The 16114-nt window shown below is 46.6% G+C and overlaps 1 protein-coding gene across 5 annotated transcripts in view; it reads right to left on the reverse strand.

Annotated features, from left to right (window-relative positions):
- Positions 1-16114, reverse strand: part of PLEKHA7 (pleckstrin homology domain containing A7) — a 211515-nt gene that overhangs the window by 64263 nt on the left and 131138 nt on the right. For all 5 annotated transcript variants that reach the window (XM_032881126.1, XM_032881125.1, XM_032881124.1 and 2 more), the window contains exons 5-8: positions 9916-10027; positions 9026-9130; positions 6272-6344; positions 4764-4864 (exon numbers count right to left, since the gene is read on the reverse strand). In XM_032881126.1, coding sequence (XP_032737017.1) covers positions 4764-4864; positions 6272-6344; positions 9026-9130; positions 9916-10027 — 391 coding nt within the window. The remainder of the gene's footprint in view (positions 1-4763; positions 4865-6271; positions 6345-9025; positions 9131-9915; positions 10028-16114) is intronic.

Genomic DNA, 16114 nt, shown 5'->3' on the forward strand with positions numbered 1-16114 from the left:
TTAGGCTCAAAAGATATGTTAGATGAGATTATTGTAGGGCCAGTCACTTGAATAATCTAAGCTGACTGAATGAACTGTCTAGAAACGTTGAGAAGACTCTTCTCTGCCTTCTCCCCATTGCTAATGTACAGAGAACAAAACAGGAATTACAAGGAAGCCTGAACTTGGAAGTCCGAGTAGAGTCACTCAACCGTGACTTCACTATAAATGACTGCTCTGTTTGCAGAATGGGACCAGCTCCATCTACCCAGGCAGAACTGGCTGATGGGCTCGCCTTCCTGGTGAAGACTCCGACAGGTAAATAAACCACCCGCAGTGCAGTGTTCTAAGAGGTGCAGACATACAGAAGAATGGCACCTAAACTGTCCAGAGGTCTAGGAAGGCTTCCTGAAGGAGGTAACCCCCAAACAGAGGCCTGAAGGACCAGTAAGAGTTGGGGAAAGAACATTCTGGGCTATGGTTGAAGCTCAGGCACAGGCCTGTGGGCAAGAATGCTCTGGGGCCCCAGGCAACTGTACATGGCTGGAGGCAAAGTCTTAAGCTGGGAGTGGCTACAAATGGGGCTGGATAGATAGGCTGGGGCTGGTAAACCAAGACCGGGCTTTTTCCTGCAGGAAATGGGGAAACCACTGACGGGTTTATGGTGGGAGCAGAGCCTGAACAGATGTGCAACACAGAAACATCTGGAGGATGGGCTGGAGGCCGCAGAGTCTACAGGCAGAAGCAGGCGTAACCAATACCTAGAGAGTACTCACCATGCAGACACTGTTCTGGCAGAAAGTTAGTTACCAACAGGAGGGATGACAACAGCCAAGACAGAAGTGTAGATGGTAGACAAAACTGAAATGGGAGAGGAATAGGGCAGCTCTTCCCCATTCTCTTCTTACCTCCTAATAACCTCCATGCTGATGGAGAGTCTAGAATATAAGCCCTGTGAAGGCAAGGACCTTACCTTCTCACTGTTGTGTCCCCAGAATCTGTGTCCTACCAAGTAGAACAATGGGGTACATTGAAAGTTTGCTGAATATAAGTAAGTGAAAAACCACATGTCTCAGCAGGCCTTCAGAAAGAATCTAAAGCAGCGGTCTTAATCTTTCTTTTTTTCGGGGGGGGGGCATGAACCCTTTGGACAGTTTCGTAAATCTTAAGAACTCTTCTTAGAACGTTTCTATGTATGCAAATAAAAGAAATTTGTTGTACTGAAGTATAGTTACCAAAATTTTCTTAAATGTGGCATAATGATATGGGTGGTTCTTTAATAAATCATTACATAAGAAATGTAGTAATAATAGGGGCACCTGGGTGGCTCAGTGGGTTAAGCCTCTGCCTTCGGCTCAGGTAATGATCTCGGGGTCCTGGGATTGAGCTCTGCATCGGGCTCTCTGATGAGTGGGGAGCCTGCTTCCCCCGCTCTCTACCTGCCTCTCTGCCTACTTGTGGTGTCTCTCTCTCTCTCTGTGTCAAATAAACAAATAAAATCTTAAAAAAAAAAAAAGGAAAAGAAATGTAGTAATAATTATTGTAATTTCAAAGTGGTGATGAGCATAATCCTATTTCAAGATATTTACAATAGTCATAATGTGATATGAAGAGCTTTCTGGTTTCTACCGGTGACCAAGGCACAGGTGCTACAGATACCTGTTTCCCCATGCTCTCCTAATCAAAGGAAACATTACAGGTTAAAAATGTAAAGATGTAGGGACGCCTGGGTGGCTCAGTTGGTTAAGCAGCTGCCTTCGGCTCAGGTCATGATCCCAGCGTCCTGGGATCAAGTCCCGCATCGGGCTCCTTGCTCGGCAGGGAGCCTGCTTCTCCCTCTGCCTCTGCCTGCCATTCTGTCTGCCTGTGCTTGCTCTCTCTCTCTCTCTGACAAATAAATAAAATCTTTAAAAAAAAATGTAAAGATGTGATTCGTCCATGGACACTGTAGAGGTCAGGTCAGGAACATTTGGTCTTAAGACAGAAGAGCAGCTCAAAGGAGGCCAATAAGGGCTTTTTTCCCCATTAAGGATGCTTGAACCCTTTCCTGCATGGAGATGTTTTTTGCTTCAGATCCTGGATCTAAGGGGCAAGCTTGCTCAGAGATGACCAGCAGGCCAAGGACAGCTGTGCGTCCAGCAGGAGCTCTTTGGGGAGGCACCCAGATGAGCCAGCAGAGCACAAAAGGCCTGGTGGTCAGGGCATTGTAGAATGCCTTCTAGACCCTACCAAGAGCCCTGCTTCGCCCTCCTACAGAGCTGTCTGTGTCTCAGGGTCCATCTAGCACCAGCTGGTAAGGCACAGGGGCTGCCAGGCTGTACGCACAATTGGAAAAGAAAGACAAGGAAGGGACCAACCTTTCAGGCTACCACCACAGATACTGTCAACAGTCTCAGGTGAGGTGTCCTTAGCAGCAGCCAGAGAATTTCAGCTCTGGACATAATGAAGAGCTGACATCAGAAGCAGGCATAAGGCCCAGGACACTAAACACTGTGCATTTCTCAGTGTGCCCAAGAACATAGATACTGAACTACCCAAGGGTCCGACTCACTGGCCCTTAAAAGAACGACGACGCTGCAACCCAAGGGAAAGGGAACTCTTCCACTATCAGGAAACCACAGCTGGTTCTGTGGAGAACCAGCAGGACACCACTCACCTGCCTGCAGCAGCTTTTGTCTGTTCTCAAACCCTGAGGACCCCCCACGGGGATCCCCCACATACATGCATGCCTTCTGTCTCTCAGACAAAAAAATTAGCTAAGGACACTCTTACTGAAGTCCTTCTAAGAAAATTTTTTTCAAAAAGAAAAGAGTCTATGACACATAAAAGATGTTTTTCCAAATCTGTTTTCACACCTCCCCAGTGAAGTGTTAAGATGAAATATATATAGTTACAATCAGTTACTGTGACCATATTTCAAATGCTGTCCCTGAAAATTACATACAACATTATCCCAACTGTTTGCCCAGTAGCAACACTGAACCCTAGAAAGGAAGGTGTTCTGAGGAAGACTTTTAGGCTGCAAAAGACCAGTCTGAAACCTACTGAACACAATGTTTTCAGAGCCATCAATCAGCAGGAGAGGCCTCTGAATGATTAAATAGAAGAGTATTCCTAAAATGATAACAATAGACATTCATTCGAATCACTTCCTACCTCCTGCAGTGTGTGTGTAATAGGTGACCAAAATAAGATGTGGAAGAAAAGTAGAGAGGAAGAGAAAGAAATTGTCCTCCCTCCCTGAATGCAACTGTAAGAGGACATAGTTCACATTCAAGTTCTGTCACCACCATCTTCCAGCTTTGTGACTTTGAGCAAGTATCTTAAGTACTTTAATCCTCGTGTTCTTAATCTATAAAACGAACTTCGTAACACTGACCTTACAACATTGGCTCTCCACAGCCTTACATGAGCTTACGTGGATGGAAGAACTTCTCTGGTCATTAACGATTTTACAAATATAAGGCATGCAACAAGAAATAGGGAAGGATCCCAGAATCTTCAACTGACAGCAACTCTGCAGTCATCGGGGCTTGTGACAGCCAAGGGAAAGAGAGGGACAGTTCAAACCTGGCAAAGAACAAAGCTAAATCATCAGCCCAGAAGGAAAGGTAGAGGGTGAGACTGACTTTCCAACCACCACCCCCACAATGGACTCAAGATCAAGATGCTGACGCAGACCCCGTGGATACCACATACCAACGCTTTCTTTAACCCTCACAGAGAATGCTGGGTATCTTATCTTGTGCTTTTCCATGATCCTGTAGCTCTCTATGACTGGCAAACTTGACTTCTGTTCAACTTCTGCTTTAGTACCTAATGTCCAGTACTCACCTTACACCCTCAACATATGAACAGCTAAGCTACATGAGTAGTGGAAGCAGGGGCCCCTTTCCCCACTTGAAATGCGCTTCATTGCCTTGTATCCTGAGCAGTGTGAGAGGGCGTTCCCCTGTGGTTACTGGCACCAAGGGCCACTTACTTCAGTGCTGAGACTTGCACTCAACCGCCGATTAAATAGAACTTCAACTCACCCTATCCTTATCATCCCTAGGAGACCCAAAAAACAGCAGAAGGGAAGGAATGCATGGAAGTAACCAGACGAGGTGGCCTCAGGATTCCCCAGATTTGGGCCTGACCACCACCTTCCTGGAGCCTCCACGCCCATCTCTGAAGAGGCCAGAGGGCGTCAAAGGACCACCATCAGTCATCACGGCCACACTCGCTTGACATGTGACCAAGCAGAAAGTAGAAAAGGGGTTTTACTGTTGAAGGGATTTCCGTGGGAATCTTTTGTGATCCAGAAAACAGATCAAATTTGATTCTATTTGCTTTCCAACAAGAAAAACTAAGCAGACAAACTTGAAAAACTCTTCAACATGAGCTTCTAACCCTCAATGTAAGTTTTCACAATAGAACTGCTATAAATCCATGATGAGTGACCGTCACCTGCAGTAAGTGAATGATACTAATTAGACCGGCTGATTGCAGTGATAAGAAGGCATGAGGGGGACTAGGAATCACAGGACTGGTAGAGATAGGAAAGACGGTCTGAATACTTGAGCAAAGCTGAGGGACTCAGAAGCTCAGATACAAATGAAAGTACTTCTGATGTGGTATTATCATTTAAAGAATTTACAACATTGTTAACATGCACCTGAAATACTCTAGCTTCTCAAATTCTCCCCACTCCCCACATAAAACAACTGCTTTTATGAGGCCATTTTTAGGAACACAAAGTTTGTTAGGGTGGAGCTGTAACCCTGGAGGGGAGGGGGCAGTACCTTAAAGGAATACTTGCGACTTATGCGGTCCTCAGGGGCTACAGGCGAGATCACATAGCTGGGCAGAGGGATGCTCCCAAGGACCGCTTCTTCTCGGCTGTCTTTGAATGGAAAAAAACACATCAGAATCATCTTCTGTGGCCCCTTTCCTGGGTTGGGCCATCCCACTGCCCCCATTCAAGGCCCCTTATAGCTCCCTAGGACTACTGTCATCACTGATCGTCCATTCAGGTGCTCCCTGGGACCTTGCGGTTAATGCGGGAATGACACAGGTGAGTCAGACGGGGTCAGACACAGGCACGGAGACATGCTCAGTGCAACCTGTGAACTCCTGAAACAGGGCATTATGCCAAGTACTGTGGGAACACAGAGGCAGAAGTGGCACACAGTCCGGGGAGGCGGAGAAGGCTTCGGAAGGAGATAACTAAAGTGTTTTAAAGGATGGGGAAGGGCATTCTGGGAAGAGCAAACCTCATAGGCAAAGTTAGAGCATGTGCGAAATAGCCTACCTTCTACGTCTATTCTCCTCCTCCTCCAAACTATCTTCATCACAGAGGTAACTTCCTAATGACAGCGTTGGTCCTGCTGCTCTCCTACTCAAGGACACTTGCTGACTGCCCACTGGATGCAAAACGCAGTTCAGCTTACTCTATCTAGTGGCACAACCCCCTTGCATTTTGGCCCTTACCCACTTCCTGAGCCATCTTTCTACCATGTCCTGCATGCAAGACTCACTTTGGCCTCACAGGTCTATCCTTCCACTTTCTTCTGCTTCCAGAACTTTATTCAAGTTGCTTCCTCTACTTGAAATGCCCATCTGCCCCCATATGCAGGCAAAGCTCTACCTACCTTTATAAGCCCAACTCAAATTCCATTAATTCTGAAAAGTCTCCCCCAATTCTCCAACATGGAATTAATTTATTGCTTGCTCCCCCTGAATTGCTTAAGCTCGCTGAATGTCCTCTAAAGCACCTAATACAGCCTAGTCTGTTTTACAAGAAAACTCTCTCTTCCTCCACATTTTGAGTCTTACTTCATTCTCACTATTACACAGCCCTAACTCTTTGTACTAGCACTCCAAAAATGTACATGTGGCCAACTCAATTCACAAGTTGATTCATCCAATATTACAGGGGATAGATCCAGACAACAAGTTATAAAATACAGTGATTTATCTATACTTCCCACCTCTCCAGATGGTGTCGAAGGTATGCCTGTGTTCCAAATGGGGTAGAAGCTGAGACAACTCCAGACTTGGAGAGCCTAAGTAGCAGATAAACTGGATTCTATTTATTTTAACTCAACAAGTGGCACTTCAAGTATAAGGACTGGTAAAAATGAAGTCACCAGCCATTCACATATGTAAAAGTGAACACTTTGGCAAGTAAACAGGTTATAAACTAGCTTGGGCCACTGGTCCAGTCACTGGGTTTGAGAATATAACCCCTGTATCACCTCACCATCCCCTCCCGCAAAAAGAGCCCTTGATGGCCTGAGCCTCAGCTCACCTTTATAGTAAAACAAGCAATAATCAGCGAGCACAAACCACCTCCTTTTCCATAGTCTCATTCCAGAACTGTCCTGCAAAGCGAAAAAAAACTAATCAGACAATATCTGAGCATACTCTTTCCCCTTTCCAATCATGCAAGGCGTGATGTTAGAACCAAGACTTACCCATAGCCACTCGTTCTTTCAATAAATTAATGAATTAATAAGTTTATTGCATGGTCATATTTTAATAGGACTTTAAAATTTAGATTCAATGATGGTTTGTCCCCAGGAAGTTTTGTGTGTTTCCTGGAAACAGATTAATGTAAATATCCTCCTTTTAGAAAGAAAGATGTGAATTCAAAAAATACAGTTCTTCCATTAAGAAAGAAATCAGTTTTTAACAAAAAGGAAGCTATTTATTTATTTAGGTGCTATTCTGGAAAATATCTTCTCTTTTGCTGAAGAGAAAATTGATTTACACAGAATGGATTTTCCTTTCATTCAGTGTAAAGAGACTTGGATTGTCTTGCTATCAATTGCCTCATAACATGAATTTATCTTTATGCATTTAAAATGTAAATCAATACATTCATTAAAAATATTTTAGGTGATTATAAACATTCTAAAAAAAAATAAATAAGGCCAGGGTAGGAAAATAGTAGGGCTGTAGGGTCATTTTTCTCCCAAACCTAGGAAAACTCCAGAGTTGCTTTTAGCTGTTAAAACTGTTTTCCTGGGCACCTGGGTGGCTCAGTTAGTTAAATGTCTCAGGTCATGATCCAAGAGTCCTGGGATCAAGTCCCACATTGGGCTCCCTGCTCAGCGGGAAGTCTGCTTCTTCCTCTCTCTGCCTGCTGCTCTGCCTACCTGTGCTCTCTCTCTGTCAAATAAATAAATAAAATTTTTTTTTTTAAGTTTTCCTTCTGCAAATTTTTCGACAAGTTTAAATTTAAAAAAATAACAGTTATGTTAGTCTCTAAACCTAAGCACAGCATGAAGTTTCGTTCACTCTCCACTTACTAAAGTGCTAAAAACAAATTTAACTTGCTGAGTTCATGCATCTCTTGGTTTTATCTTCTGCTCTGGCCAGATGATCTCTAAGATCTTGGCATATTGCTTTGTTTGGAAAACTCCTCTCCATCCTTTCACACCTAGTGCAAATGTCACTTCCTCTGGGAAGCCTTTCAGGACTCCCCCAAGCACAGCTACATTCTCTGTGTTGTGTGTCCACAGCACTCCACACAGGCCTCTTACAGTTACTGGGCTGGGCAGTGGGGGCTGGCGAGAATTACTTACAGCCCCTTCCTTCTCCCTCCACATATCAAAGGAGCATACTTTTGTTTATTGGGGACGGGGATGCAAGTGGAAAAGTCAGAAGGTTATTCAGGCAAAGAGTTGGGCAGAGAGGCAAGGAAAGAGACACAGCTGTGAGGGAAGCGGGGTCACTTAGAGAGATGCCAGCACTGTGTCTGACAGAGAAGGTTAGCTATGGAAGCTGCCTTGGGGAGTCTGATGGGAAAGAGATTTCAAGGGGACTTCCAGGAACCACTTCCATATAGTGCACAATATAATGCCCTCTTCTGTCTTCCCTCAAAGCATTTGGTAAAAATTAACATCATAGCTCTTGGAGTTTGTGTTTTTTTGGATGGTATGTGAGAGACGATGAGGGCGACGAGAGGACATGTGAGAGATGTGTCTGTTTCCCCAGGAAACTGAGTTCCTCATTGGCAGGACCCACATGTTATTCAGCTCTTTATACATGCTGTGGAAGCAGTTAGAACATGGCAGGCAGGGGCGCCTGGGTGGCACAGTCAGTCAAGTGTCCACTTTTTGTTTCCAGCTCAGGTCATGATTTCAAGGTTGTGGGATCAAGCCCCTTGTTGGGCTTTGCATTCAGTGCAGAGCCTACACAAGATTTTCCCCGTCTCTTCCCCTGCCCCTCCCTGCTGCATGCGCTCTCTCTCCCTCTCCTGAAAACAAATAAATCTTTGAAGGGATCTTAATTAAAAAAAAAAAAAAAAAGAACCTGGCAGGCACTTGGTAAACAGATAGGCAGAAGGACGAATGGATGGCTGGCAAGGAGAGAAGGAAGGAGACAAAAGGGACATGCTCTCTGGCCCTGGGAGCTCACAGCCTAATTGTGGCCAGAGGACATGAGACAGAACAATTGGTAGTGAGTTTAGAGATGCATGATAGCCTCAGGGGAGCTGACAGGGCTTCATGAGTGGAGGGATGTAGGAGAAGAAAGAGCTGTTTCTAACCAGGGTACCTAGGAGAACAGTGGTATCGTCACTAAGATCCAGAAAAAGTAGGCTGGGGAAAAAAGAGAGGTAAGGGGTGAGGAGGCAATGAGTTGAGTTTGGCTGATTCGAAATCCAAGGTACTGGGGAGCTAGACATGTGTGCTAGGCCAGGGGAGAGGAAAAGATAGGATTTTTCAGCCAAATGATAGGAAAGGCTCTTTAACATCAAGAGGCCAAGTGCTGGCTGGGGACTGGTGGTAAGGATGGATTCATACTGACCCAGTGAGTGCCTGGGTCCCAGGGCAGCCAATAGTACTGGGAACCCAAGGGGTCAAGTAGGTTTGGGGAGGGAAGCTATAGCCACTGAGCAGACAATCCACTCATAAAAATGGATAGCACATCTCCCTCAGACAAAGCCGGGAACAGAGAGCTTATTAAGAGTCTGTTCTCAGCTCCCAGGGGCCAGGGTAAGGACGGAGATCAGCTAGAGCCACCCCTCTCCCCGCCCCTCCCCTCCCAGTCTCTTCACCTGCTTGTGCAGCCATCCCCTCACCACCACCGGAACATTGGGGTTCCTCCGAATAGCCTGGTCCCTCTTCCCAAAGCTGTGGACTTTATTGCTGGACTTCATGATCTAGGAAGAAGCAGACTCAAATTCTAGCAGCACTTGGGGGACTTCGTGAGTCACAAAAAGCACCTACACGATAGGAGAGCTGTAGGCTCTTCTGCCTTACTCTGAGTAGCAGTGCCCTTTGATGAAAAGAATAGCAAGGAGACCAGAATAGGCGGGCACAAGGCCACAGAATTTTAATTAAAAGGCGAATCCAAGGCCTAGCACGCTTCCCGTCCAGGTCACAGAGAGAAAAAAAACAAAAACAAAACAACAACAACAAAAAAACTTAAAGGGATTTTTCAATGAACTTTCACCAGCAGCTGTTGGCCTTCATATGTCCTAGGCTTTCTGGAGCAAAGCTACTTTTCCATCATAGATTTTGCCAATTTCCAGCTATTTACCGTCCTACCTGGGTCCAGTCCTCAGCACTCACCCCTTCTCTGCAATGCTGGTTCTTTTCCCTGCTCCTCAGTCAATGGTCCCACATCTCACCTTTCCTCAGGCCCACTGGCCACAAATCCCACCAGGCAGTCTCATAACACACCTGTGAACAGAGGTGTGGCCCTCCCACGACAAGTCAGAAAAATGAAGAAGGCATCCAAGGACTCAGATGTCAGTCCCAGTTCTGCCAGCAATCACCTGTTTTCTTGGACAAGTGACATAACCCCAACTGGTCTCCACTTCCTGATCTGACCTTTGAGGAAGATACTTCTTACATGCCTCCCTCACAAAACAATGGTGGGGGTCAATGGGCACCTACACAATATTAAAAGGTAGAAGGAAGGAGTGAGTGGCCAGGAGCTCACCTTGGGACCAGGCTTGGCCTCCACGGTGGACGTAGTTCCAGCTGTGGACGTCTCACTGACCATGCTGGACGGCCTTTGGTTTCTCTCTTGCTTTGACATATGTGGATGTGGCCTGTGGGAAGACATGGGAGAGTCCAGTAAGTGCCAGGCTGCAGTGGAAGTGGAACCTGAGATTTGCTCCAAACTAGAACTGGTTCATGTGCCATGACTGATCTTTTGGAAAATACCAGATTCCAGACTGTACCAGAGGACCACAAAGTCCGCCTGCTTCAGGGACTCAAGACGATCACAGCTGGGCACACCTTCATGGCTGAAACCCCACAAAGGGGCCAAGGCCATCATTCCTGCCTGCTGTCCTAAGGTCCCCACATTTAATCTCTTAATCGGGTGTCTGTGGCAACTGCCCAATCAGATGTGCACACACAGCTGTGTCACTCTTCACATGACAGAAACCCATACTCCTTACACACACACACACACACACACACACACACACACCCCTCCATTTCTCTGGCTCCCAAAAGAAACTGCTTATAATTAGTAATAAGAAATCACTTGTGCACACATCCACACCCCCAGATACACACAGAGAATCGCTTACATAAACGCCAGTGGGGCTTGCCTCCCAAAATAGATTACTCAACAAAGAACCCTATTCTAGGAACACTCCTTTGCCCCAAAATAGAACCATCAGAGATATTAACCCCTTGTGCCATGCCTGGGAGCAGGAAGCAATGAAACATGCCTGGGACCCCAATGGAGAGCCCCTCTGCGCATCCCAACAGCACCCAGAGACACCATGCTTCCTGTCAAGGTCTGCCTGCCCTGAGAGAGCCAGAACTGGGAACATCTCAGTAGGACACTCAAGAGACACTACAGAGAACCCTTCTCACCTGCCTCCACACAGCTCCAGCATTCGGCAGTCTTTCCAAGCCTGGATGGCAGCGAGAGCCTCCAACAAATTCAGTGCCTATCCTTGAACAGCTTGATGCCTGATTCCCAGACTCTACTAACTCCGGGATCAGTAAGCCTTCCTCCAAGTGTGAGTCTCCTTGTTCTGTGGCTGGGTTCCCTGATGGGCAACACGATCCAGGCAACGGCAATATACTGAGGCTCCCTGCCTGAGGAGAGGTGGAAATTGGATTTGGAGGCCTGGGCCAGGAGCCTGAAGAGAGGGAGCATCCAGACAAGACCCAACGAGGAAGCAGCACTCTAGGTGTCCATTTGCCAGGCTCACTTTTACAGAGGTGCCATGAGGGAAAATCCTAGTTTCCACCTTGGAGAGAGGCAGTTTCCTTCAAAACCGCTACTGCACAAAGGATAAGGGATCCTTCCTGCGCCCCAACACGGAGCCCCGACACCCGGCACCATTACTTCTTCACGGAAGTAGCCGTGACCACCGTGCTCTCTGAGCTGCACCAACAGCAGGACCACTGCAGCGGGACCAGCTTTCCGAGGGGCTGAGCTCTACCGGATGTTTGGCAGCTGGAGGTGCAAGTCCCACCAGGCAGAAAGATCACTGGCTCCTTATCAGCTCAGGCACTCACTCCAGATTCCCCGCCCCCGGCCTCCATCCCAGCCAGACTTTTGTTCCTGCTCCCCACTCAGAGAATGTCACAGCACTCAACCCGCTCACTGTTGGCGGAGGCTGCATGCAGCAGAAAGATAATCGCCAACAGGGGGGTGAGAAAGGCCCTGAGAGGCTGCCTTGTCCAGCCCCTGCCTCCAGGCAGAACTATGTCCAAAACATCTGCCTGGAACCTCGTCTTGCCTGACGTTCAGATTTCCAGAGGTTGAGACAAGGATGAGTTCTCAGTTATGGCAGCTGTAGCTCTATGCCAAAATTGAGGACACAAAGTCTAACAATAATAGAGGTTTGTTTGGGATTTATCAAGTTGAAATTGCTCCCATTTAAGACACAGACAGAGATTATAGAATACCTGGGAAATATTTTTTAAAAAGCTAAAAGGAAAAAAAATTGATCATACTCTTGCTACCCAAAGGAATATCATTTTTAACACTTGGTATATATCCTTCCATTCTTCTTTATATGTCTGGTTTTGGGGGTGGTGTGAGGGAAAAGAGTGCTTTTTTTTATATAATTGTTATGATACTATGTTTATGATTTTGCATTTTGATTTTTTAAACTTATTATAAATTAGACATTTTCTCTATTATTTTCAACACATCAACATCATTTTGTTTCTTTATTTTTATTTCTTTTTATGTAAGCTCTATGCCTAAAACGGGGTTTGAACTAACAACCCTGAGATCAAAAGTCACATCCTCTACCAACTGAGCCAGCCAGGTGCCCCACAACCACATCATTTTAAATGACCACATCACATTCCATCAACTGGCTATATTGTTTCTCCTCTGTGGGACAAAGAAAGGCTATTCGGATGGATGTGTGACTGGCCTGGAAGGTCCAGGATGATGGCCACTTGCACCCTTTCTGTACCTTATAATCTTGAGCTCTGACTTTAATCACCTCCTGCTTTCTAGCCCCATGTCCCCACCCCATTCAGGGATGCTGACTGGTCAGGGAGCTCCTCCAGACAACCGTACTGTCTTACACTTTGGATGGGTGAGGAAGGAAGGTACAACCACCACCTAAGGAGCCAATTATGAAAAGATTTCAGCTGGAGAAGGACTGGTTTTGGTCCCAACACTGAACATCAGTGAGGGACAGTGGAACACAGTGGTTTGTAGCAGGGGCGGGGAGAGGGGTGGCTGGAGTGTGGCAGAGTAGAAGAAGAAAGAAAAACATGAGGACAACTCCACCTTCATTTACAGAGACCTCTGCTCAGCCACACCCAGAGAAAGCTGGCTTATCAGGCGATATGACTAAAGCCCAAACTATATCTGCCCCAGAGAAGAGACTGTGTTGTCTCTACAAACAGTGAATGTCTTCATCAGGGCTCCCCATGGGCAGGGACAGCTCCCAGCTTGAGCAACAGTTTCAACCCCTACCTCGCAGTCCCTGACCTGGCTCTTTGAAAGAACAAGGTGCACACAGCTACGCACTCAGCGCAGTGACAAGATCGGCCTTCAGAGGATGTTCCTCTGAATCTCCTTAATAACGGTAATGAACTCCCAGGTCTCCCAAGGGTAAATATGACTTTGGGACATAACTAGTTATCTGGAACTACAACTAGTTTAAAAAACAAAGCAAAACAAAACACGTGGTGGTCATGCTTGGAATACCACTGGGTACCCCCAAAAAAAGGATATAAAAAAAGTCTCAGGGTACCTGGGAGGCTCAGTCAGGAAAGAGTCTGACTCTTGATTTCAGCTCAGGTCATGACCTCAGGGTCCCGAGACTGAGGCCCATGTCAGGCTCTGCACTGAGGCCTGTTTAAGAATCTCTCTCTCTCTCTCCATCTGCCCTTCCACTTACCCCCAACCTAAAAAAAAAAAAAAAAAAAAAAAAAAAAAAAAAGAGCCTCAAAAACAATTTTCCCACTTGGCTGAAAAGCTGGCTTGGATGGAAAGTTCTGGAGGTTGTTTACCATACGTTTTGAACAATAGGACTATCAATGGTGTTATATATTTATATAGCCTCCCAAAGGGAGACAATACTGAAAGAATTGCCTTTCAGTGAACACAAGTGTGTTCCCCACTTAAGAGCCTGGTGGGGCAGAGACTGACTCTGTCTTCAACTCCTCAGACTCAAGATCCATCCTCTCCTGAGAGGAGCCTGAGCCCCTGAGCTGAGTAGCTGTGAAAGGTGGTTCAGTTAACAGCATGCCCTCAAGCACATGAGTCACACAGCTCCCAGAAGAGGAGACCAAGACACCTGCACAAGCTATGGGAAGGCAGACTCTTGGTGTCATTAAATAAAATCTATTAACTTAAAAGCCTGTTTGCCAGGTTTCTGGATTCCCAAAGTACAGTGGGACGATTTGAACAAAGACGTCTCTTTCCTTAGCTTGGGCTACATGAATGCTGATTATTTTGCTGGAGGGGTGTGGGCTGAAGTTCAAAACAGTGAGCTAGAGTTTTAACTCAACTGCCTCCCAGCTGAAATGAACAAAAGAAGTTAGAACTAGACAAAACTCAGTCTGGAAAAGCCCAGTAGCAAAGTGATTTCATCCTACTCTAAACTTCCTGAAGGATGTGTCAAGTGAGCCTGGACAGAAAATCACTTTCTCTGTCCCTCAGTTTCCTCCTCTATAAAAGGAACTGCTTTTGCTACCTACTTACCCAGGAGCAAATGCATACAACACTGACAATGTGGTAAGAGGGAGGTTATAAATTCAGAAGTCATTTTTTTCTGTTGGGTCTGAATTGAGCTGAGTTTGGTTACTGGGAACCCCAGATGCCTCCCAGTAACATCATGAACAAGAGTAAGCTGTAGTGGGATCACGGCAACACGCTTCCCTACCCTATCACCGTCTTAATAGGTAGGTCACCAAGCCAAGAACCAGCAAACCTAAGGGTCGGTACACAAGGTCAAGCAAGCAGAGGTACTGGACTGGACTTGTCCAGCACCTACTACATGCCAGGCACTCAGCCTGCATTATCTCCCTTAATCTTTATCATACCCATTTTGTAGATGAGAAAACTGAGGCTAAGTGAGATGAATGACTTGTCCAGGACAGAAGTTGGACTCTAACACCTGGGTTTTGCCACAGAATCATCATCCCAAGGCAAGTCCCAATGTGTGACAGAAGCAGGCTGTTGCTGCTCTTCTCAGTCCCAACCCCCTTCTCCAAACCAAGAGGATCCTGGGGTGGTGGAAAGACCAGGAGCCTGGAATAACCAGATTTCAACAAAACTCTACTGTTTAGTCACTCCTCCCCAAGTCACATCATTTCTTTGGACCTCAGTTTCCATTTCTGCAAAACGGGACGAAAACTATTCTCATCTCAAAAATGGTTGTGTGGACTCTAATGAATGACCTTTTGAAAACCATGACACATTACACTCAATGAAAAGCTTTGTTGTGGCTGTTCCCAGTGGAGACCCCAGAATTTAAATCTCAGGTACGCTCTATTTTTACTCCCAAGGCACTTCTCTCCCAGAAAGCTCAAACTGCCAAACAATTAGCTTCTAAACAAATCACTTCCTAGAAACACCCCTATAAGCACCTTATCTATGTGGGGCTCCTTTAAACTGTAATAAACCTGTGGCTGGGGGACTGGGACTCCCCTATTGAGAAGCCATCAATAGATGTCACTTGTATCCCATCAATTCCTAGAAAAATAGGCCCCCAAATTAATTCCCTGTCCTCAAGGATTCTACACAGAGAGCTCAGCCAGAATTAATGCTATAAGAGGAGGGTGTATGAAAAGAGGCACACTCGCTCACAACCAGCAAATTTTTTAAAGTGCTCACACCCACCACCTAAGGGGTTTGGGAAAAGCAATGCACGATGAAAAGCAGGAATAAAATAAAGTTCTTGTCCCAAGCAGGCAGACACCTCCACACCCCCTCTTCTCAGAGAAAGAGACACACACAGACAGACCGCCAACACTCACTGTATACTCCCAGCACCCCGGGGGAGGCTGTCTGACATGGGTTTTCATTCAGCAAGTGTGGCCTTGTTACTCAACTGTGGCTTTCTGTGCTCCTTCCCCTCCCCCCTCAACTCCTCTCTGGAACAAAGGCTCCAGTTCCTCATCCCACCCCAACCCAGAAGCTGGAAACCAGCCTGAAGAACACCCCTCACCTGGCATGAAAATAGTCCAGTGAGCCCCCAAACCCAAGCATTGCTCTGAACTCAGCCTGAGTCCTGCTCAGCCATATGACCTTGGACCAGTTTCTTCCGCTGTGAGCTGTCCATGCCCCGTGCCTAAGTCTGTGCAGGGTAAGAACCAGACCTTGACCTCTACTGTTCCTCCCACCTCTGCTTTGCTACTACAGAGATGCTAAACGCAAGCCCACCTCTTACCTCTCAGACTCGCCTCACCCACCCCCTTACCAGGCAGCCACTCCCCCACTAGAAAACACCTTTCTAATGGAGATTGGGGGGTGGGGGGAGAAGGCATGCTTCTCAGACCAAGGAGGTAAAAGAGGAGGACCAGAGGGGTAGTCCCAGGAAGAAACAAAATGACAGCAAGCAGCAGCTTCCCTTCCAGAGCAGAGCCGCCACTGCAGCATCTTTCCCCCAACACAGAGCCCGAAACGTGACTACTGCATGGCAGCGACCGCACCCCCAGTGCTGGTGCCCTTGGAGACATCAGTGCCAGAGCCA

This window comes from Lontra canadensis, unplaced genomic scaffold (genome assembly GCF_010015895.1).
Source record: "Lontra canadensis isolate GAN:19392208 unplaced genomic scaffold, GSC_riverotter_1.0 scaffold74, whole genome shotgun sequence".
NCBI classification, from domain to species: Eukaryota; Metazoa; Chordata; class Mammalia; order Carnivora; family Mustelidae; genus Lontra; species Lontra canadensis.